This window comes from Pangasianodon hypophthalmus, chromosome 22 (genome assembly GCF_027358585.1).
Source record: "Pangasianodon hypophthalmus isolate fPanHyp1 chromosome 22, fPanHyp1.pri, whole genome shotgun sequence".
NCBI classification, from domain to species: Eukaryota; Metazoa; Chordata; class Actinopteri; order Siluriformes; family Pangasiidae; genus Pangasianodon; species Pangasianodon hypophthalmus.
In genome coordinates, this window is record NC_069731.1 from 15,847,388 (window position 1) to 15,870,631 (window position 23,244).

Sequence of the window (23,244 nt, forward strand, 5' to 3'; positions counted from 1 at the left end):
CACAGCTCTTGAATTCTCAATTCTGACTGGTCAGAAGGTGACGATTAACCATCTTTACAAATCGAAACAAATCACAAGTTTATATTAATGCACTCATTCTAATATACCCAAGGAGCTTATATAAATTGTATTAATTTTGAATAGTAGTTTTGCCAGAAATGCCTATACTTTTTCAAAAATGCAATATTATCGAGAACATAAATTTGCAGAAATTCTTTAACAAAAGAATACAACTGAGGCACAAACTAGGACTGGGAAAGAATCAAAAACTAAAAAAACAAAGGGCTAGGCTAACGCAAGGCAAGGCCAGGCCAGGCCAGGCAAACTAGAAAACGAAAGCTATTCACAGTGCAAACAGTAACCGAAATCTAACATGCAAGCCAACACAGACACAGACATCAGCATAATGGACCAACAAACAAAGAGGGAAAACACAGAACTTAAACAGGGTGACTAATAGGGAAATGCAAAACAGGTGTGCAAAATCAGGAAAGGAAATGGAGCAGACAACAGAAGAAGAGATTCAAAAAGTGAGTGAGTGTGCACTCTGGTGGTCTGGGGAGGAATTGTTCATGGTGGACGTGACAGCCAACCATGAATTATAACCATGAAGGTTCATTTTGCAGATTGACATTTGATCTTTTGATCTACGAAATCTGCAAATCGGCGCAAAACATGACAAACTTGCCACAAGCTAAAGAGGTCATGTCACTTAACATATTTTAATACTTTTAAAAAATTGTCTGTTTTGTACATGTTCTTGAATTAGAGAACATAAGACAGCATTAAAGACAACTAAAACACCATGAGGGACTTAACGATCTGTTAAACAGATTAGCATTTGGTTTGTTAATAAAGATGTCTCAATGGATGTTAAAAAAAGTTTTTCACTGTGTGGTCCTCCACCATCCATCAAATCACTTGTACCTGTCAAAGTGATGCCTCTGTCATCAGTAGAAGTTCCTGGGAGCTGTCATAACTGTGCCGTCGTCTCTTCTCTTCATATTTAATGTATGCAGTCACCGCTGTCAAGGGGAACTCGTCAGACTGCGATCGAGTTTGATGTGATTGTATTGGGCTGAAGAGTAAACAAAACCTCCTGTGAGTTGGGATGTGCTGGTTGAAAGAAGAAGGGGTTCTTTAAAAAAAAAAAAAAAAAAAAAAGACCCCTGGCTAAATTGCCCTTTCTCAAGGAAAGCGTAATCAAAGACGGGAGAGATCAGGCAGGTCTCTTGAACGCTCACTGCAGGGCTGATTGTAATTGTAAATCAGGCTACTCACTCGTCATTTTTGCTCTTGTTGATTTGTTTTGTTCATCAGAAAGTTTTAACAGCATTTCTCAGGACATGGTAACCTCGTCCTGTCATGTTAAGGGCAGCTGTAGTGATTAGAACCATATCAAGAGTTGAGTTATGCGTGTTTAATGAGGATTTCATTCCAGAATTGCACACATATGTATTCAGAACAGACTTATTCGCTATTCAGATGTTACGTGAAAGTTACGCCTGTAGGATGGAGTTTCTTTAACAGTGCAGGTCGTGGACTGAACTGGGACCTGTTAGTATCTGTGAATGTAATTAACTCAGTGACCTTTCATTGTTTGATTAGCTTTAGACGAATGAATTTAACTGGAGCAGGAGCTGTGAACATTGTATTACTGCAGGCTGATAACAGTAGGACTGATAAAAGAATCTGCGTTTGTATCTCTAGTGTCTCCGGATTCCTTTTGTAAGTACAGAGGTTTGAGCTCTTTTTAGGTTGATTAACTGAACAGGGAAGCTGGAACTGAAATCCTGCACAATGCGTAAATTACATTAAATTATAAAATGCAGTGCTTTTGTTGTGTATCCTTCTGTGTGCAAGCTGATTGATGTTCAACCCCGAGGAATAAACAAAGCATTATTGATCTAATATAATGATTCAAATTCTCTGAGCCAGATGTTCAGATTAAGAGCTTGTCCATAACTGAGCCAGATGTTCAGATTAGGAGCTTGTCCATAACTGAACGTGATTTGTATTTGGTTGGAGTTTGCTTTTAGGAGTTTGAAGAAGAAGAAGGCTTTATTTGTCACGTATACATGACAGTACAATGAAATTCTTGTCTTTTGCATATCCCAGCTTGTTAGGAAACTGGGGTCAGTGTGCGAGGTCAGCCATGATACAGCGCCCCTGGAGCAGAGAGGGTTAAGGGCCTTGCTTAAACATTGGCAGCTTAGCGGTGTTGGTAGCTAGCATAAGCTAGTAAAATAAAATAGCTAGTTATGTGCATTAACACAGACACACTTAGATCATCTGACTTGACAGCTATCGCAGAAGAAGACTCCTGAAACTATTGTCAATTGTCCCAAGCTTATCAGGTACCCGGGCTACTAATTTGCCTACTGTTGTGTCGAACGTGGAGTAGGAACAGGACTAGACCTGTTTTCCCCAAAATTCAAGCAAAATTAAATTAGTTTTTGTCTCCTGGATAAGGTATAACTAATGTTTTGCAGTTTTTTACAAAGAATTTCTTTTAACTAGCCCATTTAAAGTCAAAACAAATAAGCTTTACATGACAATTTAAGTGTAGCTTGAAAGTAGTTTTGTGGATAGTCTGTGTCCTTCAGCTCGTTCCATGTGTGTGTAGGAAAAAACAATGACCAAGCTGAAGTCTCTAATTTTCTCTCTTTGTGCTGTACCAAAGTGCATGAGACACGACAGGTGTTTTGGTCTTGAGCTGATTTCAGTCCCAAACTCTCGCACTGGCTGCATTCTGTAATCGTAATTTGGGCTGTGCCAGTCAAAATTGAGCTTATTTACAGCGGTCCGAGTTTTCCCATTACTCTTATCACTTTAAGTGACACTTTAATTTGAATGGGAGAAAGGCATGTTCGGGTTCCAATTGGAGTTTTGTCGCCAAAATGTTTCATGTGTAAGGGAGATGTCAGGAAGAAAGGTCTCTATTGACTCCACTTTAAAGTGGCTGCTGACTTTTTTGGGCTGGAGCTTATTTATGGATTCTCAAGGGCGATACACAGAGGCGGCGCTTTTTACATCTATCTAACAATACCATTCTGGATCAGTCGCAGGGACCCAGAGGGAAATCAGAGTGAATTACAAGATGAAATAGAGTTTACTTATTTAAAATAAATCAGTCTGTTATTAGAACATATTGGATTTTAGGCTAGGTAAAAACACATTCTCTGCATACTGAAAAGATTTTTCTCTAAGATCTCCAAACATGCATTTAAGATCAAATCCGACCCATAATGAGTAAATATTTGTATGTATCAGTGTGTATCAGGTATAAAATCTCACAGAATTGAATCAGTACTCCTGTGACTCATTCTCAATTCGATCTCGATCAGCGCTGCTGTTATAAAATTGCTTGTGTCTGAGTCTAGGTGATTGCCAGGACCTGCATGGTCTTTGTAATGTCATAACTTCCTTTCAGATCAAAAATATAAAGGATGATGGTCTAAAGTTTATGTTTTTAAAAAGTCTTCTCTTGTCTTTCCCCCACCTCTCTCTCTGTCTCTCTGTCTCTCTCTCTGTCAGTTTTCTCCCAGATTATATAAGCGGCGATTTTGATTCAATTACGCCTGAGGTCAAAAATTTCTACTCAGAAAAGGTATTTTTCTTTTCGTGCCCTGTTCATCTCTCTGTCTCTCTCTCTCTCTCTGTTTCACACACACTTTCAAATACATTTATCATTCATTCTTCATTGGTATAACTTATATTAATTTTATAATTGTACTGAATTGTCTTTGATGTAATAGCTATTATATAATTCTAATGAATGAACTGTTTGTGGTATAATTCTAATGGATGCACTGTTTTCGTTTGATGCAATTTCTTTGAAGTAATTTCTATAAATTCTATAATTTTACTGAATGCATTGTTTTCTTTTATTTAAATTTAAAATTGCACTGTTTTATGAAATTAATTTCTTTGAAATAATTTATAATATGTAATTTGTAATATGTAATTTCAATTCATTCTATAATTTTACTGAATACGCTGCGTTCTTTGATATAATTTCTCTGATGTATTAATTACATAAATGTACTGGATGCACTGTTTATTTTTATCCTGTTCTGGTCCCACTGCACTGATTAGAAATTTAGCTTTCACAGTGAAGGCTGACATTTTATTCACTGCCGAACCTCACACTCATACAGTTTTATTGTGGGAATTAAAAACAAGTGCAGTTCAGTTCCAAGGAAACATGGCACCTTTGCCACTGGCACACTGCTTAAATCATTTGTTAGAATAATGGGCGTGCAAAGGCTCTCCTCTCCTGAATGTCAGAAGCAAGGTTTTGTAAACCCTGCTACGATTGAGCAGTCACCTGGATCGGTGCCTGTAGACGCATCTATTCAAGCAGAACAGAGAACGGTGACACTCGATGTTCCCCGCAGTCCTTCCTGACAATGTAGAAGAGCCTGAAACGAGAGACGTAATTTATACACAGAGCATAAAACCACACTGATCACGATTTGTACTTTGGTTGTTCTGATATAAACACCAGCAACCAGAAAGAGACTTTCAGACTGAACTGATTTTAATTAATTTTGATTTAATTAATGATTTGTTACACATAACTATCCTCAAGGATATTCAGGTTTCTTTAAGAAGTTGGTTTAAACTGATTTTTTCCCTCTCTTTCTCTCTTTTCCTTGAATCCGCGGTGTCTCAGAAGTGCAGGCTGATTGAAACCGCTGATCAGGACCTGACAGACTTCACTAAGTGCTTGGTCCTCATGCTGGAGGAGATCAAGAAGAGACAAGTGCAGGTATGTCTCCCTCTCATCTAGCTGAGCTTCGCCATCCTCAGCCCTCTACACACACTTTGAAAATCTCACCAGGCTGCAGAAGCAGGTTCATTTTCATCCCTAGTGTATACTGGGGAAAAAAGGCATAGAGCCAGGGTGCATCATTCACTCTCTAATATGGCCTTCCATCCTGCAGAACATCAGAGAGCTCGAGAACATGAAATACTTCAGCAACATGAAATAAACATGACAGCATTTTCATACATGGAGAGATAGAGGGTGTGTTTGCACCACTGCTTTCCTCATATCTCTGTGTGTCTGTGCTGTCAGATTAACAGTAACGTGAATTCACATCCTGCTCATGCTGTCAATATGTGTGTGTGTGCCTGTGTGTGTGTGTGGCTCTGACTTTGACAGCTTATCTAAAGGACGTCATCCTGCTGACCATCACACTCTCACTGTGGTGTTTCCCCAGTGTATCAGACCTAAAACATACATACACACACACTTGTGTAACTTTCCCTGTTTTTTTTCTCTTTCCTTCTTCTAGCCTTACAAGATTTTTTGACCTGCTGTGTGAGAGAGTGTGAGGCCCAAAACAAATACATATTTTCATTTTGTGTCTTCTTATTACTGCTGTTTTTTCGTATGTCTATATTTCTCAGTTCCCTCCTCATCTGGTTAGAGTTTCTTGGCATGCTTTTAGGAGGATTGTTAAAACAACTAATTTAAAAGGCCTTTGTATGTTGTCTGACGCACACACAAATAGGCTAATTAGGCATAATAATAAATGGATTTTTCAAAAGGTATTGGTATTCAACAAAGACAAAAACGTTTAAGCTTTCTGTAAGAAGGCTTGTACTTAACACTGATAGAAGTAGGCTTTGTAATAGTCAGATGCAACAGTGTTCATTTACGTTTTTGCAGTGCGAGGACAGGTGAGTTGGTGCTTTGCCTTATTGCCTTATTATTAATTTCAAGAGAATGGAAATGGAAAGTTTTTTACTATGTGCAAACCACTGGGCATAGACCCTTTCTGTGCAGTGGGGAAAGATTGACTGTTTGCCACTGGGAGCACATAAACTAGTTCTTAATGGTGCAGAACATCTCCGATCTTCATGCAAATTTACCCACAGTGGGATCTAGATTTAGTGCAAAGGAGTTTGGGCAGCCTGCCTTAGGAACCATCACTAAGGCCAGACAAGTCAGAGATTTGCAGGCAATACATGGACATCAGAGTTCAAATATGTCATGCTGTGGCCAAACCCAGCATTCATACCAAACATATCGATAGCACATAGATAGAAATCTCAGTAAATCTACAAACTTATCTCCTGTTGCAGAGGAGAATGTGTCCAGACCAGCCAACTAGGGCTCTCAAGGGTTACATGGAAGTGACCAGCAGCTGGCAGGTAGCTGACCAGTTATTTGTGTGCTTTGGGGAGGACCTTAGATTGACCTGCTGTTTAGAGACAGTTTAGCCCACTGGGTAAAGGAAGCATACTTGAACGCAGGTCCAGAGGCATCTTTTTTTGTTAAATGATTGGGAGATTGAAGGTTTGAATCCCATTGATTCGACTGCCATCTGTTGCTGGGAGCCGGGAGTCTAGTCTTTACTGTCTCTTCTTTTTAGCTGTTGTACTATGCCCACCTCCTGAGAAGCAATCAGAGGAGTGTGGAGGTCACTGTCTACCTTTGGCAAATTACTTAGACTGAATGTTCCTTCATTGCAACCCATATGCTCTGTGGTGTGTTCAAGTAATCCTCAAGTTCAGTGGAATACGGTATTAAGAATCGAACAATTCTAATCCAGAAAAGAGTACATTATCAGCACCTTGAGTAATTCTCACCCTCAGTAGAGAGCTGTATCAGAATGTTGAGCAATTCTGACCAGTATAGTATCAAGGCTTAACATTTTGAGTGATTTTCATTCTCAGTAAAGTATCATATGGCACTATTCGAGTGCTGCCCGTTGTCTGGCCAGGTGTGCCATCGGGATGTTTTGAACCTTTTTGTGTTACATAGCTATTAGTTTGGAAGGAAGGGTGGTTTCAGAGTGGCCAGAAATAAAAGGAAGTACAGTGGAAGGCCACTTACATACTTACAAGAATGGCCAGAGGATAAGCCAGCAGTAGCAGGGAACTTTTATAGACTACCCACATGAGGTCAAGTTCATGAGGTGACAACTTTGCTGTTGATATTTAGCTAGGAACCAGGCAAACAGGAAAACTCAACTATTTCTGAAGCTCCCCCTCCACTCCATCATTGTGCAAAATGTGGCTAAATTTCTTTTTATTAAAGTATAGCATTGTTGTATTTAGAAGCTTCTTCAGCTTTCATGCTCAGGTTGAATTTGTTGCAGTCATTGAAGAAGGTCAGAAAGAAAATCAGTCGCAGCGAAACCCAGAGGCCTCACATCACAATTTGTAATTCAGATTTGGAGTCATTTCCCTAAATGTCAATGTAATTACCCCACCACTGTAATGCGTACAATTTATGTGTCAGGTTCTCATAATAGTTCGCTCTGGGGGTGAGCTTTTAGAGAGATTGGAACACAAGAGCATCAGTCACAAGGGTCGGCTTGGATGAAATAATCACAGTGCTTCTGCCAAGTTGATCATTTTCCTCTCCTCACCTCACAATCACACATACACACAGAGCTTTAGAATGAAAAGGGCATCAGTGCTTCATGCCCTACAGGACAGGACTACTGGATTAACAAGAAAGCATCCATTAATGACCCATTGGTTCTTCTTTTTTGGCAGGTGGACACCATTGTCACGCTAGGAGGCTTAGGAGGGCGATTTGATCAGATCATGGCTACAGTGGAGACACTTTTTCACATACAGAAGATGTCAGAGATCCCAGTGGTGGTCATCCAGGATTCCTCTCTGGCCTGTCTGCTCCGAGAGGTAATCACTTCCATCTTTGTAACATACTTGTAGCTTAGTGATCTGGCTAAAGTGGAGTTTAGCAAGAGCACTTTTTCAGCTGTGGAGGATTTCTCACTGCCGCCAGAGTCATCACCAGAAGTCATCCAATCTTGACGGTGTATGAAGTCTGAATTGCATTCTCGATCAGCCTGAGGTAGCGACATTACGGCATTGAACATAACTTGCATGAATTCAACTTCAGCAACTTGCATAAACTCCTACCATTTTTACCTCAACCCCTATCCTCAGAGGGTAGCTGGAAGAGGGAATATTAAGCGAGAAGACACACCATGTTAGCTACTATCAAGCTGCTACTGTAGATCTAGACACACCCCTGTGGGCGGGACATATACGTTCTAGAGAGCATTTAATTGGATGAATAGTACAATAGTACAAGATAAAATGGAATCGTTTTCCAAGAAGTGATAAGCAATAAAAATTAAAACGAGAATATCTCGAGAACTGTTTTTTTTTGTGTGTGTGTTTTTTTTTTTTTTGAGATACTATCATATTATTATATTGATACGAATCAACTATGAAATATATGAGCCAGTGATAACATTTTGTACCGGAATATTTTCATCCTGATTAGTAGTTTCTTGTTGCAATTCAAAAATGTATTGACACCAAATTAAAAACTAACTTCAAATTGCCTGTAGGTATTTATTTATTTGTACTAGCGTGCTTCATTTTTCTTGTTCTTTTCCACTTTTCACATACTTTTATCATCAAACGTACTTCTTCATCAGTTCACAGACAAGGATGAATCATCTTTGTAGTTTAGGTCTTGTATAAAAGGTGGTAATTAGAGTTAAACCATAGGATATCTTGATAGTTTCTCAGGGTCTTTGTGTGCGTGTGATCGTGTGCACATTTAGCTTTTCTGCTAATTGGAATCAGCACACTGCTGAACTTTAATGTTATTCTAAGAACAACAGCACTTTGGGTTGTGTTAAACAGCAGGAGTGTTCAGGTCAGCAACACTGCATTGCTGATTAAATCGCACATTGATGAACGCTTCTTCTAGACAGACACAAAGTTAAAAGGTATCACTTTTAACAAATTTGCTGTAGTGGAAGAATTATTGGTGATTATATGGTGTATATATTCTATTGCCTTAACTTGATGTTTGGCATTAAATAATTATATCAGTTAAAATAATGTGTGATCCTGTGGCACAGATTATAAATGTAATAAATTAATTATTATTCAGAATTTAATTTAGCTAAACTTAACCATGTGTTGTAGCTTGAATGTGGGATTAGCGCTGTGAAGAGCTGAACCACAGCATAGTTTGGTGTGTGTGTGTGTGTGTTTTTCCTTCTCCACCCGATGAGCTGAATCGGGTGTGTGTCTGAGCATTAAATTGTGCTGGACTCTGGACCTACAGGACCACAGATGGTTAAATTATAGCTGAAGCAGTAGAGATTTTCCTCACTGGGGTGTGTGTTTGTGTGTGTGTGTGTGTTTTTCTCTCTCAGGGCAGGAAGCACCAGCTGTATGTGAACACAGGTTTGGAGGGTGAGTGGTGCGGTTTGATCCCAGTGGGTGGCTCCTGCGTCACCAGCACCTCGGGGCTCAAATGGAACTTGGGTGAGTATTTTATACAAACACACACACACACACACATATTTTATTCCTCTTAGACCACAATTTGCCAACACTAACACTAACATTTTATTGATTAATCTTTCATTTTTAAAGATTTTTATTTAATTTTTAAAAAGTATTTTTACTTATTAAAAGTAACTCCTATTATTACACAGTATACAAAACATAATGATTGAAATCACATTTACAGAATTCTGAAAAAGCCTACATGGTGGGTATGAGTCTTTATGCAATCCATGTGCATTGCTTAGCACTGAATTTTGACAATACTACTCTGACACTAATGTTGACACCCCTAATTCAGGCTTCTGCTTTTGATCCTCTGTTAACCTAGAATAATCTCGCCAAATGCTTTCATAAAAATATTGTGGAGGTTGGTCCTGTGACTCAACCATGTGCAGGAGGCAAATCAACATCCTCTGATCCACTTACAAAATCCCACACAGCAAAAGTCATCAACAATAAGTGATCTGTGCTTTGGTTACTTTGAGGCAATTCATAGTTTGTGCTCAAGGCAGCCAAATTTTACTTGATCTTTAAGGTTAAAAACAGATCAAATTTGATTTCTTGTTTAATCATTTAAATGTAGATCTAATAATTATATGCAATTTATGCCTAACATGAAAGACCTGGAAGTCTGAGTGCTGAAATCTGTTTTAAAACCAACAGATCAAATGCAGTCCTGGGAAAAGTGGAAACCTGTCAGTCCTGGGAAAAGTAGAAACCATTATAATTATAGCACTTTCCAAAAATTAGTGCTACTAAGACAGAACTGCGTGAAAGGGGCTTTAAAGTGAAGAGACAGAACAAATTCCCCTTGCTTTCTCTTTGCATCAATGAAACATTCTTTCTAAGCTTTTAGATAGCACTTTTTTTAATTTTGCAGCGGACACAAGGCCTAAACGCACATTATACTTTGATTTGAACTTTGTAGAGCCATTTATAACATAACAAGTCTGCGTTCTGTTGTCAGGTGTAAAGATAAAGGCATCCGCAGCAGCAGCCACTTCACCTTCAGATGTTGCAGATTCATTTCTGAGTAATACAGAGAGAACACTTAAGCTGTGCTGGTCAAGGTTCCTGTCAGAAGTTTGAATTGTGTAACTGCTGAAAAGCTCATTGTGTGTGAGATGGCAATGAAAGCGAAAGCCACATAGAGGTTGTAGGTGGTGCATTAAGAAGTCGTTTAGTAAATTTTCACTATGGCGTCTGGCGATTTAACAATTTGGCCTCTCATTTTCTCTAACAGAAGCAGGAATGGGACGACTTGCTGTTTTATTTCTGTGAGACGTCAAGGCCAAATATTAAAGGCTGTTACTAAAGGGAATTTTTGACAAGGAGAACACAGAATGTCTAATAAGACTTTGACCAAAACGTCAGAGGGAAATAAAAAGAGAAACAGTTTAGGCCCTTAGTCCAAAGCTGTGATACTTTGACCAAACCGTTGGTAGTTTGTTAGACGTGTTCTTAAATGATTAGGCTATGAGACGAATGTGTTCTCAATTCAAAACACAACTCATGTCAAGTCATCAAGTCGCCATCCGGCTTTCAGTTCACATTGAAGCCAATCCCAAAAAGAGGCACTGATACACTGATTCCAGGCGTTGAAAACTAAGTCGACGCCAAATCTTTGGAGTCAGTACCGCACATTGAAAATGATTCGCCTCACACATAAACCCAAGGCAAGCAAAATGAATTTAGCATCTGAGTCTTTCATTTAGCAACACAGTGTGGTGGATATTTATTTTACCTTTATACTGAAATGAAAATATTAGATAAAATTGAAATGCAGAAAAGACAAAGTTGCAAAAAGTGAGTAGAACCCTTAAAACATGGACAGAATGTAACGTGGCAGGTGCCTTCTCAGGCAGATCCGCGGCCACCTGCACAGGCTTTTATAGCGCGGCGATCTCAAGAAGGTAATCAGCGTAAACGTGCAGCACCTGGCTGCGCCTCTTTATAAGCCCTCTGATTGCCTCACTCCGCGTGTGGACATAGATCTGTGCCAGTTAACAGAGCAGCGCCACGCTACTCTGATCGGTGATTTTGAGTTGTGTTTTTCCGCCGCGCTGCGGCGCTTTGAGTTCAGCCTTTGGATCGGAGCGTCCCGATCCAGTTTCACAAGCACTGCAACACTCACAAATAGAATTAGCTCAGTGGGTAACGTTACGGCTTGGGGTTGACAATCTCTTCGGTTCGTGTCCCGCTTTAGGCAGCCGCATTTTTGGCGGAGTCTTTTGATCCGTCTCCGCACTTGGCTCCTCGAATACTATATATTGTCCTCTCGGGCAAGCAGGGCCTGCGCGACACTTTTTGAACATCTTATCGCCTAGCCCCATAACAGTATGTCCGCACCAACACCGGAACCAGGGGATTTAGGACGGATAGCGGAGATTGTGGCCGGTCAGGCCACTGCTCTGGGGAAGCATGAGCAAGCTCTGCCGGCACTGTTTTCAGAAATTCGGGGTGTGTCTGTGCGGGTTGCACAGATTCAGTCCATGTTGCAGCCCCAACCCACTTCCCCAGTGGATACAGATCAAGAATCGACCCGTGGGTCGACCTCCCAACCCCAACCCCAGCCCATGACTCAGTCTCCCTCTACCCCTGCTGAGACAAGGTTGCCCGCTCCCCAGCCCTATGCTGGATATGCAGGGAAATGTAATTCTTTTATAATGCAGTGCTCACTGGTGTTCGAAATGCAGCCCTCCCAGTTCCCATCTGAAAGGGCGAAGATCGCCTTTATGATTTCTCTCTTAACTGGAAGAGCGCTAGCATGGGCCACAGCAGTGTGGCAGAATAGATTAGCTGACCACCCCACTCTGGATTCATTTGTGTCAGCACTAAGGAGCACCTTTGACCATCCACTCACGAGGGGAGGCATGACATCATCCCTTCTGCAGCTCCGTCAAGGTAGCCGCTCAATGGCTGATTATGCCATGGAGTTCAGGACTCTCGCGGCGAGCTCAGGTTGGAATACCCAAGCTCTCCTAGCTGTATATGTGCAAGGCCTCTCTGAGGAGTTAAAGGATGAACTGACTACTCATGACCCTCCTGATGATCTAGAAGCATTATATGATTTGTCAATCAGAATTGATAACCGCCTCCGTGAACGACGCAGGGAACGCCGTTCAGCCACAGGGAACATGCTGGCTAAAAAGTACAGACAGGCTTCCATAGGCCTCTCCCGTGGGCCCGAGTCTGACGACTCTTCGGTAGAGCCTATGCAATTGGGCGCCGCTGGCTTGCCTCCTCACGAGAGGGAAGCTCGTAGAAGTGAGTATAGGTGTTTGTATTGTGGGCAGATGGGTCACTGGTGTTCACGTTGTCCCCGCCTGATGCCAAAAGGCCAGGGCCATCCCAGGAAGAGGGACCTGTGATGGCCCCAGACACTGTTCCTCACTCGTCTGGCCTCTTCATTCCCGTTGTCATTGACTGGGGAGAAGGAAACCAGTCTGCAGGCCTTTGTTGACTCAGGGGCGGCTGGCAATTTCATGGATGAGACTCTAGTCAAGAGACTAGGGCTCCCAGTAGACCCACTTCCCCATCCCATACCCGTCTTTGCACTTGACGGGCGGCCATTAGGCTCGGGACCCATAACCACCCAAACATCACCGGTCACTCTACAGTTAGGCCACCACACAGAACGACTGACCTTCTATGTGACTCGGGTACCTGAGTTGCTCCTAGTGCTCGGGTTCCCTTGGCTTCAAGCACATAACCCCCGCATTGACTGGTCTACCAGGTCCATTTCTGTTTGGGGCTCTAGGTGTTCCCAGAGCTGCCTCAAAGGAACACACACTCTACCTCCAACTACTGTGGAGCCAGTCGATTTATCCCACGTGCCCCAAGATTATTGGGACCTCCAGGAGGTCTTCTCCAAACAAAAGGCCCAGACACTGCCACCCCATAGGTCCTTTGATTGTGCGATCAACCTACTCCCAGGAGCTGCTCCACCTAGGGGCAGGTTATTCTCCTTGTCACCCCCAGAACACCAAGCCATGGAGGACTATATTAAAGAAGCCCTGTCCTTGGGGTTTATCCGCCCATCCACCTCCCCTGCAGGGGCGGGGTTCTTTTTTGTCAAGAAAAAAGAAGGGGAACTGCGGCCTTGCATTGATTACTGCGGCCTTAATGCCGTGACGCAGAAGGATAGGTACCCACTGCCGTTGATGAATTCTGCATTTGAGTCCTTGCAGAAGGCGAAAGTTTTCTCAAAACTGGATCTACGAAGCGCCTACAATCTGATCCGCATCAGGGCAGGGGATGAGTGGAAGACCGCGTTCATCACGCCATCTGGGCACTAAGTATTGAGTATTTGGTGATGCCCTTTGGCCTGATGAACGCCCCCGCGGTCTTGCAGCGGTTCATTAATGAGGCCCTCCGGGAGGCCCTGAACCATTACGCCTTCGTCTATCTAGACGACATTTTGATTTTTAGTAGCTCGCTGGAGGAACATGTACGCCGGATCCTTCAGCTCCTCCTCCAGAACCATCTATATGTCAAGCTAGAGAAGTCCCAGTTTCATGTAACCACTATCTCCTTCTTGGGCTTTGTTGTGTCCCAAGGGAGACTTAGTATGGACCCAGACAAGGTAAAGGCAGTCACACAGTGGCCACAACCCACCTCAGTCTGGCTGGTACAACGCTTCCTGGGGTTCGCAAAGTTTTTTCGAAGCTTTATTCGGGACTTTAGCACCCTGGCTTCCCCCCTTAGCGTGCTGACCAAGAAGACCCAGGCTGGGTTCAAGTGGAATAGAGAGGCACAGCAAGCCTTTGAAACCCTGAAAAGGAAATTGACGACAGCCCCTGTGCTGCACATGCCTGATCCTGAGGCTCAGTTCATAGTGGAAGTCGATGCCTCAGATATAAGAGTGGGTGCCATCCTCTCCCAGCGTTCAGGGCCAGACCAGAAATTACATCCGTGCGCATACTTCTCCCACCGTCTAACCCCGTCAGAGAGGAATTATGATGTTGGGAACCATGAACTCCTGGCTGTAAAACTGGCATTGCAGGAGTGGAGGCACTGGCTGGAGGGTGCCAAGCACCAGTTCCTTATTTGGACGGACCACAAGAATCTGGCCTACATTCAGGAGGCCAAGCGTCTGAACCCTCGGCAAGCCAGGTGGTCCTTGTTCTTTACACGTTTTAACTTTGTCTTGTCTTATAGGCCAGGGTCCAAAAATCTTAAACCGGATGCACTCTCTAGGCAATGGGATATACCCTCACGGGAACCCAGCCATGAGCCTGTAATTTCCCCTCCCCGAATAGTGGCTCCCTTGCACTGGGGCCTGGAGGAAGCCATCCGCACGGCGCTCTGTCAGGAGCCGGACCCGGGTGGAGGTCCCCCAGGAAAACTGTATGTACCATTGACCATACGGCCTCAGGCCCTGTCTTGGGGTCATACATCTCCATTTGCAGGGCACCCTGGGGTCACCAGAACCCTGGAGTTTTTGCGCCGGCGCTTCTGGTGGCCCAATATGGAAAAGGACGTCCGGGCCTATGTGGCTGCCTGTCAGGTCTGTGCGCAGAACAAGGAGCCACATACTCGCCCATCTGGTTTGCCTCATCCCCTCCCCATACCCTCTCGCCCATGGTCCCACCTTTCACTGGACTTCGTTACTGGTCTGCCATTGTCCCAGGGGATGGCAGTTACACTGGTCATCGTGGATCGGTTCTCAAAGGCCTGTAAATTCATTCCCTTACCCAGAGTCCCTTCAGCAAAGGAGATGGCCAAGCTCCTACTGCAACACGTGGTCCGGGTCCATGGCTTTCCGACTGACTTGGTCTCCGACCGGGGACCACAGTTTACCAGCCGATTCTGGAAAGCCTTCTGCCGTCTCTTGGGGGCTACAGTTAGTTAGTTTCAGGAACAGGAGGTGGGGGTTCCCGCAGCGGAACACATGGTGTGCCGGTGCTGCAGAATCTGGCAGAAAGCCAAATTATCCCTGCAAGCTGCTGCCCAGAGAAGTACCCGTGCTGCCAGTTTGAAAAGGCGTCTGGGCCCAACCTTTCGTCCAGGACAGCGGGTGTGGCTGGCGACCAAAGACCTTCCATTGCGACTAGAGTCCAAGAAATTGGCCCCACGGTATATTGGGCCTTTTAAGATCCTTAGGAGAATCAATCCGGTGGCATACCGCCTAGCACTCCCCCGCACTATGAGAATCAACCCTACCTTCCATGTCTCACATCTAAAACCGTTCCTGTGCAGCCCCCTGGTGACTTCCACCCACCCATCCCCACCTCCTCCTCGTATTATTGATGGGGCCCCAGCCTTTACTGTGAGGTGTATCCTGGACTCACGCCGCCATCAGGGGGGCACTCAGTACTTCGTGGACTGGGAAGGTTACGGTCCAGAGGAACGCTCCTGGGTGCCAGCTCGGCACATCCTGGACCCGGAGCTCATCAGGGAATTCCGCAGGAACCAGGCAGCTGGTATGGGAACGTCAGGAGCCGTTCCTAGAGGGGGGGGGGGGGTAATGTAACGTGGCAGGTGCCTTCTCAGGCAGATCCGCAGCCACCTGCACAAGCTTTTATAGCGCGGCGATCTCAAGAAGGTAATCAGCGTAAACGTGCAGCACCTGGCTGCGCCTCTTTATAAGCCCTCTGATTGCCTCACTCCGCGTGCGGACATAGATCTGTGCCAGGTAACAGAGCAGCGCCACGCTACTCTGATTGGTGATTTTGATATGTAAAAAAGAAGAGAAGAAAAGAAATAAAATAAAATATTTATGTTTAGAAAGAAAAGGAAAGGGAGAGAAATTATTGAGGGAAAGAAAGAAAAGGGAGCTCAGGATTAAAGAGGAAGTAGGCACAAAACTAAAAGAGGAGGACAGACTGAGAGTCCTCACTCCCAAATAAAGATTCAGCCATCTTAAGTTAGAGATTTTGTCTCATTTGGTGCCTTTAATTCGGCCAGAAGGAGGGCCAGTTTTGAGTTGTGTTTTTCCGCCGCACTGCGGCGCTTTGAGTTCAGCCGTTGGATCGGAGTGTCCCGATCCAGTTTCACAAGCACTGCAACACTCACAAATAGAATTAGCTCAGTGGGTAACATTACGGCTTGGGGTTGACAATCTCTTCGGTTCGTGTCCCACTTTAGGCAGCCGCATTTTTGGCGGAGTCTTTTGATCCGTCTCCGCACTTGGCTCCTCTCATACTATATATTGTCCTCTCGGGCAAGCAGGGCCTGCGCGACACTGTTTGAACATCTTATCGCCTAGCCCCATAACACAGAATACCGTCACCTTGCATTAGTGTCTCTTTTGATTGACACTTGATAATATACTGATGCTGTGCAGAATATCTGATGAATATCAGTGTATCAGTGTTGTATTGCAGTTAGTGACCTGTTATCTAATTCACCTCTAACTCTCCTTCTTTCACCTTCCAGCATTTTCTCTGAGTGTTTTTTTTTTTTTAATTCCACACATTTCATGTTACTATACATTTCTTTTGGCAAGTCAATTAGGGTGTCTAATTTGTTCACATCCGAGGTCATTTAAAACAATCGACTGGAGACAGAATTATTTCTGCTTTAATTCATTATATCAGAATTCCAGTGGGTTGAAGGTTTACATACACCAAGATGACTGTCTCTTTAAACAGTTTGGAAGTTTCCTGAAAGTTGATGTAATGATTTTTAGAAGCTTCTGCTGGACCAATTGTCATAATTAATTATGTTAATTAGGAGTGCGACTGCGGTTGTATTTACAGCCAGTGCACTAAATTTGCTCTTGATTTTATGGGAAAAACCTAAGCAACTTAGCCAAGACCTCAAGAAAAGAAAACGCCTAAGGGGCAATTTCTAAACAACTGAATGTACCATGTACAAACAATTGTACGGAAATCTAAAAATCTTGGCATGGTTCAGCAAGGAGACACAAATTCAACTAAAAGTTTCAACTAAACCCCAAGACTACAAACAAAGGAACTGGTGAAGGTGTTGAACACACGCTCTCATCCGCTAACATGACAACATGCCTTTTCTTTTATTGCTCATATGAAGCCAGACTGTAAAAAAATTCAGTTTTAGTAAATTTCAGTCTTGGTATATTGTAATGAATATGAGAGCTGAATGAAGTTCAGACCATAACATTGGACAGTGGCAGGTCTAGTGTTTTATTTTGGGATGCTGATGATGTCTCAACACCAGGACACATTTCCTCTGTGTGTGTTCTGTCCCTTTCATCACCTAACACAACCTCACACTGTTGTCCATCTCACTTCAGTCTTATATTCCTCTCTGCCTTAGAGTTCAAATAAAAAAGCCATTTTTCACACGTGAGCTCACTGAAGTCCCCCGAATCCTCGACCAGACTTCAGCAAACAAATGCACATTCTCTTCAAAGTCATCTTTGATTTTCTTAGTGTGAACTTATTTGTTCTGAACTTGCACCTTAAAGACGAGAGTGTCTGATTTTGTTTATTTTCATCTGTATCCTGTTATTATCAGGTTCACTCTGTCTCTCAGTTCTGCTCAACAAAGTTTTAATTATCTCCAGACTTTCAGAAGTTCATCGTGTTCACTTTTAATGTTCACACAACACACAGACGTCAGTGATGGATTTTCCAGAGGAGAACTGATATGATGCTGATTTGACTTAAGAACACGAATGAAAACCTATCCCCACACCCAACCTTAACCTCATACCCCACTTGTCCAATTCATACCCCATATCCACTTGTTCCATGTTCCCTGATACCACCACTGCATTGGTGGAAATGATCTGTTTCATATTACAGTGCATGATATTGGTCTTTGTTGTTTATTGACATTTATATGTCATTATTATAAGAATTAATAGGCATTTATTTGGCACTTTGCTAAGTTACCATTTTTAATGGAATGACCACAGAACAAGTTAGTTCCTGTGTTATAGCGGTTATAAACAGTCGCTCTCTCACCACTCATTTTTGTCACTTGAATTTAATAATTAAAAAAAAAACATGCAAAGTCTGAACTCCTCTGTCCTGAAGACTTTCCTGTGACAGAAAACTTTTTTTTTTTTAACCTTATAATAGCTTTACCTCAGACTGTCAAAGTGCTGACATTAGACTTCTTCCATAAAAGTTAAATAAAGTTAAAATAAAGCACCTGTGATTTAGAGGTTACTATAAAACCAATACAGAGCTACTGTTATAGGAAATTAACCAACACCTTCTGACCAATCAGATTTGAGATTTGAGAATTCAACAGCACTTTGTTATGAGTTATTACTTCCTTAATTTTTGAGAAATTCTTCAATGACCTCTAACACAATGCATTTAAACAATGGAGTGTCTGTGCTCAGTTTTTCACAGACAATGTAAAATTGCAGGATAATAAACACTGCTATTTTATATGAAATCATCTTTTACAGATAACCATGTGCTGGAGTTTGGGAAGCTCATCAGCACATCCAACACGTATGAAGAGCTTGATGCCAAAGAGAAGAGAAAACCTGTGACCATCAGCACAGACAGACCTCTTCTATGGACTATGGGTATTAAAACAGAGTAAATAAATAATTAGGAAGTGGACATATACCAATCAGCCATAACATTAAAACCACTGACAGGTGAATAACATTCATTATCTCGTTACAAAAGTTGATGTGTTGGAAGCAGGAAAAATGGGCAAGTGTAGGGATCGTGCTGCGTATGGGGCTGCGTGATAGCAGACTGGTCAGAGTCCCCATGCTGACCCCTGTCCACTGCCGAAATCGCCTACAATTGGTACGTGAGCATCAGTACTGGACCATGGAGCAATGGAAGAAGGTGGCCTGGTCCGATGAATCACCATTTTTTTTTTTTTTTTTTAACATCATGTGGACAGCCGAGTGCGTGTCACTTACCTGGGGCACCAGGATGCACTATGGGAAGAAGGCAAGCAGGCAGAGGCAGTGTGATGCTCTGGGCAATGTTCTGCTGGGAAACCTTGGGTCCTGGCATTCATGTGGATGTTACTTTGACACGTACCACCCACCTAAACATTGTTGCAGACCAAGTATGCTCCTTAATGGCAATGGTATTCCTTAATAGCAGTGGCCTCTTTCAGCAGGATAATGCGCCCTGCCACACTGCAAAAATTGTTCAGGAATGGTTTGAGGAACATGACAAAGAGTTCAAGGTGTTGACTTGGCTTCCAAATTCCGCAGACCTCAATCCGATCGAGCATCTGTGGGATGTGCTGGACAGACAAGTCTGGTCCATGGAGGCACCACAACTTACAGGACTTAAACGATCTACTTAAAGGAACATCTTGGTGCCAGATACCACAGCACACCTTCAGAAGTCTTGTAGAATCCATGCCTCGATGGGTCAGAGCTGTTTTGGTGGCACAATATTTTAATGTTATGTTTAAATGTTATGGCTGATTGATGTATATGTGCCTTACGATAACCACAAACCTTGTTAATAAAAGACAATTCACTTTTTCCACTGATTTATTAAAACAAACAAACAAAAAAAAAATCACAAAACAGATCATTCAATCTACAAATTCAGTCCCAGTCCATCATCCAATGCTGTTCCATGCTTCCAAAGAAGTTCAAAATGGAGTTGATTCAACCCCCACTGAAAAAGAGGAAAGCAAAAATCAGGTTGACTGATCAGAGTCATGACGCACAACACTTCCACAAGACAGACATTGGAGCAAGATTATACCACAAAAAAAAAAAAAAAATCACCACGCTGCCATGTTAACGCCTTTGCCTTTCTTTGCCTCAGTCAGCTGCAGCTGTGCCACATTTGCTGCTACACACACTAGGACCGGGCAATATGATCATATAATCAATATTATGATAAATTGTATCACAATATACTTTTCAGCAATATCACAATATCATCAGTTTTTTTGTGTAACAGTTACTGAATTGAAGCAGCTAACTGATGGTTAACATTTTGTGCTAAATCTTCAGTGTTAAATAATGAAGGATCATCTAATTGCACCGCTGTTTTGCTGGCAGCTTTTGAACAAACCTATTGTAACACTTTTTTTTTTTTTAAATGTAGAAATGTCTTGTATAACGATATGATTTTTTTCCTACACATAACCCGACCCTATGTTCACACTAGCAAGCAACAAGTTGTTTGTAGTTGGTGTCATGTAGTTGGGCATGCAGCACCTACTATCTCTGTCACTTGTAGGTGTGTACTGTCCAACCTCTTTTGAAACCACAGTTAAAAAAGTAAATGGGAACTAACTGCATGTAGGAACAGTGGGGAACTGAAGAAAAGTCAGACCACATGCACCATAGGATTGGTCTGAGGCATTACTCAGATTGCTCATTTGCATAGACTTGAGAAAAAAAATCGAGAAAATTTAAGTGTCACTTGTTGCAGGAGACTGCGAGTTCAAATCCCAAAGGGCTTAAACCTTATAAACGTTATGGCTAAATGGCAGACGTTGGCACCTTTGTTACCTGATCTGCGCACAAGTGGATCAGATAGCACCAGTCCTTCCAATTCAATCTGCTGCACACATTTTTTTTAAATCGTACACTATTTGGCCAGAAGTTTGCAGACAACTGACCATCACACCCATATGTGGTTCTTCCCCAAACTTTGTTGCCACAAAATTGTAGGCACACAACTGTCTAGGATGTCTTTGTATGCTGTAGCTTTACCATTTCTCTTCACTGGAAGTAAGAGGCCCAATCCTGTTCCAGCATGACAATGCCCCTGCACAAAGCAAGCTCCAGGAAGATATGGTGTGTGAAGGTTGGAGTGGAAGAACTTGAGTGTTCTGCACAGAACCCTGACCTCAGCCCTACTGAACACCTTTGGGCTGAACTGGAACACCGACTGCACCCCAGACCTCCTCACCTAACAATCAGTGCCTGACCTCACTAATGCTCTTGTGGCTGAATGAACACAAATCCCCATAACCACGCTCCAAAATCTAGTGGAAAGACTTTGCAGAAGAGTAGATTATTATAACAGCAAAAAGGGAACTAAATCTGGAATGGGATGTTCAACAATCACATATGGGTGTGATGGTCAGGTGTCCACAAACTTACACCTTATATAGTGTAATCCATATAGTGTATCTTCTATCATTTTAACTTGAGCACTGGAACATTACCTGATTACCTGTTTTGATCAAAAGTATTTTCATGTGTATTGTTGTGTACCTAATAAACTGCTGAGTATTTTAATGCACAAAAATTAAAATAAATATAAATTCTGTGTGAAACAAGAATTCTGAAGCAGGTCTGTTATATAATTAAAGGATAACTTACACGATGATGTTGTTGATGGGGATGTGGATGAGTTTGACGAAGAATCCGATAAAGCCCATGATGGCGAACCCAATCGCTGTGGCCATTGCAATCTTCTGAAATTCTACAACATAGAAAAATGTAACTCGTGATTAACACATGCTTTGTGATCCATTTCCAGTTTGAGGAGTTCTCCTCCTCCTACTTAAGAAGACATAACATTGGGACTAGTTTCTAAATAGAGCTAGAGCTAGAAAGTGGTTTAAAAGACTGAGTAATGAAACTTTTTCAATACCACAACATGCATTATGCCTATAGATGAGAAATTATGCAAGCTATTTCTGGTATTCATGTGTGCTCCTTGTCCACCAAGGGTTGTCGTTAAAGGTGAAAGATTATTTAGCAAACTGGTGAATTGTCTTGGGAGGAAACCCTCGTTGACAAGTGTGAACGTGTGGAACTCCACACAGCCAGTAATCCGAGCTCAGGATCGATGGCAGAAACAGCCCCTTGCTGCCTTCGTTTAATCAGTACCTGAAAACTTCAGCTCTTGCTGTTCAACTGCATGGACGCTGCAGATATTATACATATACTAGACTTAATAAACCATGATCTTGTGTGTGGTGACAGACTGACCTTTTCTGTCTGGTTTTGTGCATCTTTTCACGAGCCTGATGGAGTCCTTGATGAACTGGCGGCCGGGTTCGACAAACTGCATGACCTGATCCATGTTGGCTTCGGGCTGAGGAGGAGGAAATGTACACACATCAGTGTTTTAATCCATCTTTCCAAAGCAGAGAAAGAGAGAGACAAAAAGAAAGAGTGAGGGGGCAGACAGACAGATATCGAGAGAGGGACAGACAGAGAGAGGGACAGACAGAGAGAGGGACAGACAGAGAGAGGGACAGACAGAGAGAGGGACAGATGGGGGGGGGGGTTGGGGGGACAGGCACAGAAAGAGAGAGACAGACAGAGAGAAAGAGAGAGGGGGGCTGACAGAGGGACAAAGAGAAACAGACAGAGAAGGGGGGGGGGGGCAGACAAACAGATAGAGGGACAGGCACAGAAAGAGACAGACAGAAAGAGTGAAAGAGAGAGGGGGGCAGAGAGAGAGAGAGAGGCAGGCAGGCAGGCAGACAGAGGGACAGGCACAGAAAGAGGCAGACAGAAGGGGGACAGACAGACACAGAAGTCTGTCTATTTAGAAGAGAGAGTAAACAGGGATTTAGCTGCAGAATGCTATGTACAGTGCAATAACTAAAGCTGAGCTCAAGTACTCAAGTAACAAACCCATTTATCTAGTTGTTCCAGAGTATTTGCTAAGATGCTAGCTATGTTGCTAATGCTACTTACGTAGCCAATGTTGTAGTTAGACATAATGTTTCAAACATACTTTACAAAAATATATTCTTATAAGTATGTTACATTTTTAAAAAATGTAAGGAGAACTTACCTGTGTGTGTAAATACGGATAACGAAGCGGTGTTACAGCTGCACTTTGCAGATTTCAGGGTAAAGCCACGTAGATTTACACACACTCACTAACTGAGAAAGCTGACGTAGCCTACACGTGCGCATGCGCAGAGCCTCCTCCCCGCTCCAAAAACTCCAATTGGCTGACATAAAAACGTCATACGAACTACTGACCAATCGGAGTGTAGAAGGCGGGATTGTTCAATCTTACCATTCCACCATTCTGTTCATTTCACTCGGCTCACCAATAAGAGTCGACTCCCAATTGGGCTCACATT

General features: G+C 42.7%; 2 protein-coding genes across 4 annotated transcripts in view; one reads left to right on the forward strand and one right to left on the reverse strand.

Moving 5' to 3' along the window:
* tpk1 (thiamin pyrophosphokinase 1) overlaps positions 1-21,474 on the forward strand; it is a 31,307-nt gene extending 9,833 nt beyond the window's left edge. For all 3 annotated transcript variants that reach the window (XM_026937807.3, XM_026937805.3, XM_026937806.3), the window contains exons 5-9: positions 3,538-3,610; positions 4,679-4,774; positions 7,519-7,665; positions 9,168-9,279; positions 18,653-21,474. In XM_026937807.3, the coding sequence (XP_026793608.3) occupies positions 3,538-3,610; positions 4,679-4,774; positions 7,519-7,665; positions 9,168-9,279; positions 18,653-18,792 (568 nt within the window). In that variant the 3' untranslated portion in view covers positions 18,793-21,474. The remainder of the gene's footprint in view (positions 1-3,537; positions 3,611-4,678; positions 4,775-7,518; positions 7,666-9,167; positions 9,280-18,652) is intronic.
* sec61g (SEC61 translocon subunit gamma) lies at positions 19,700-23,107 on the reverse strand. Its single transcript, XM_026937817.3, has 4 exons — positions 22,947-23,107; positions 22,130-22,235; positions 21,515-21,617; positions 19,700-19,847 (listed from the first exon to the last, which is right to left on the reverse strand). The coding sequence occupies exons 2-4, from the start codon at positions 22,221-22,223 to the stop codon at positions 19,838-19,840; spliced, it is 207 nt and encodes a 68-aa protein (XP_026793618.1). The 5' UTR covers positions 22,224-22,235; positions 22,947-23,107; the 3' UTR covers positions 19,700-19,837.
* Positions 23,108-23,244: the final 137 nt, after the last annotated feature.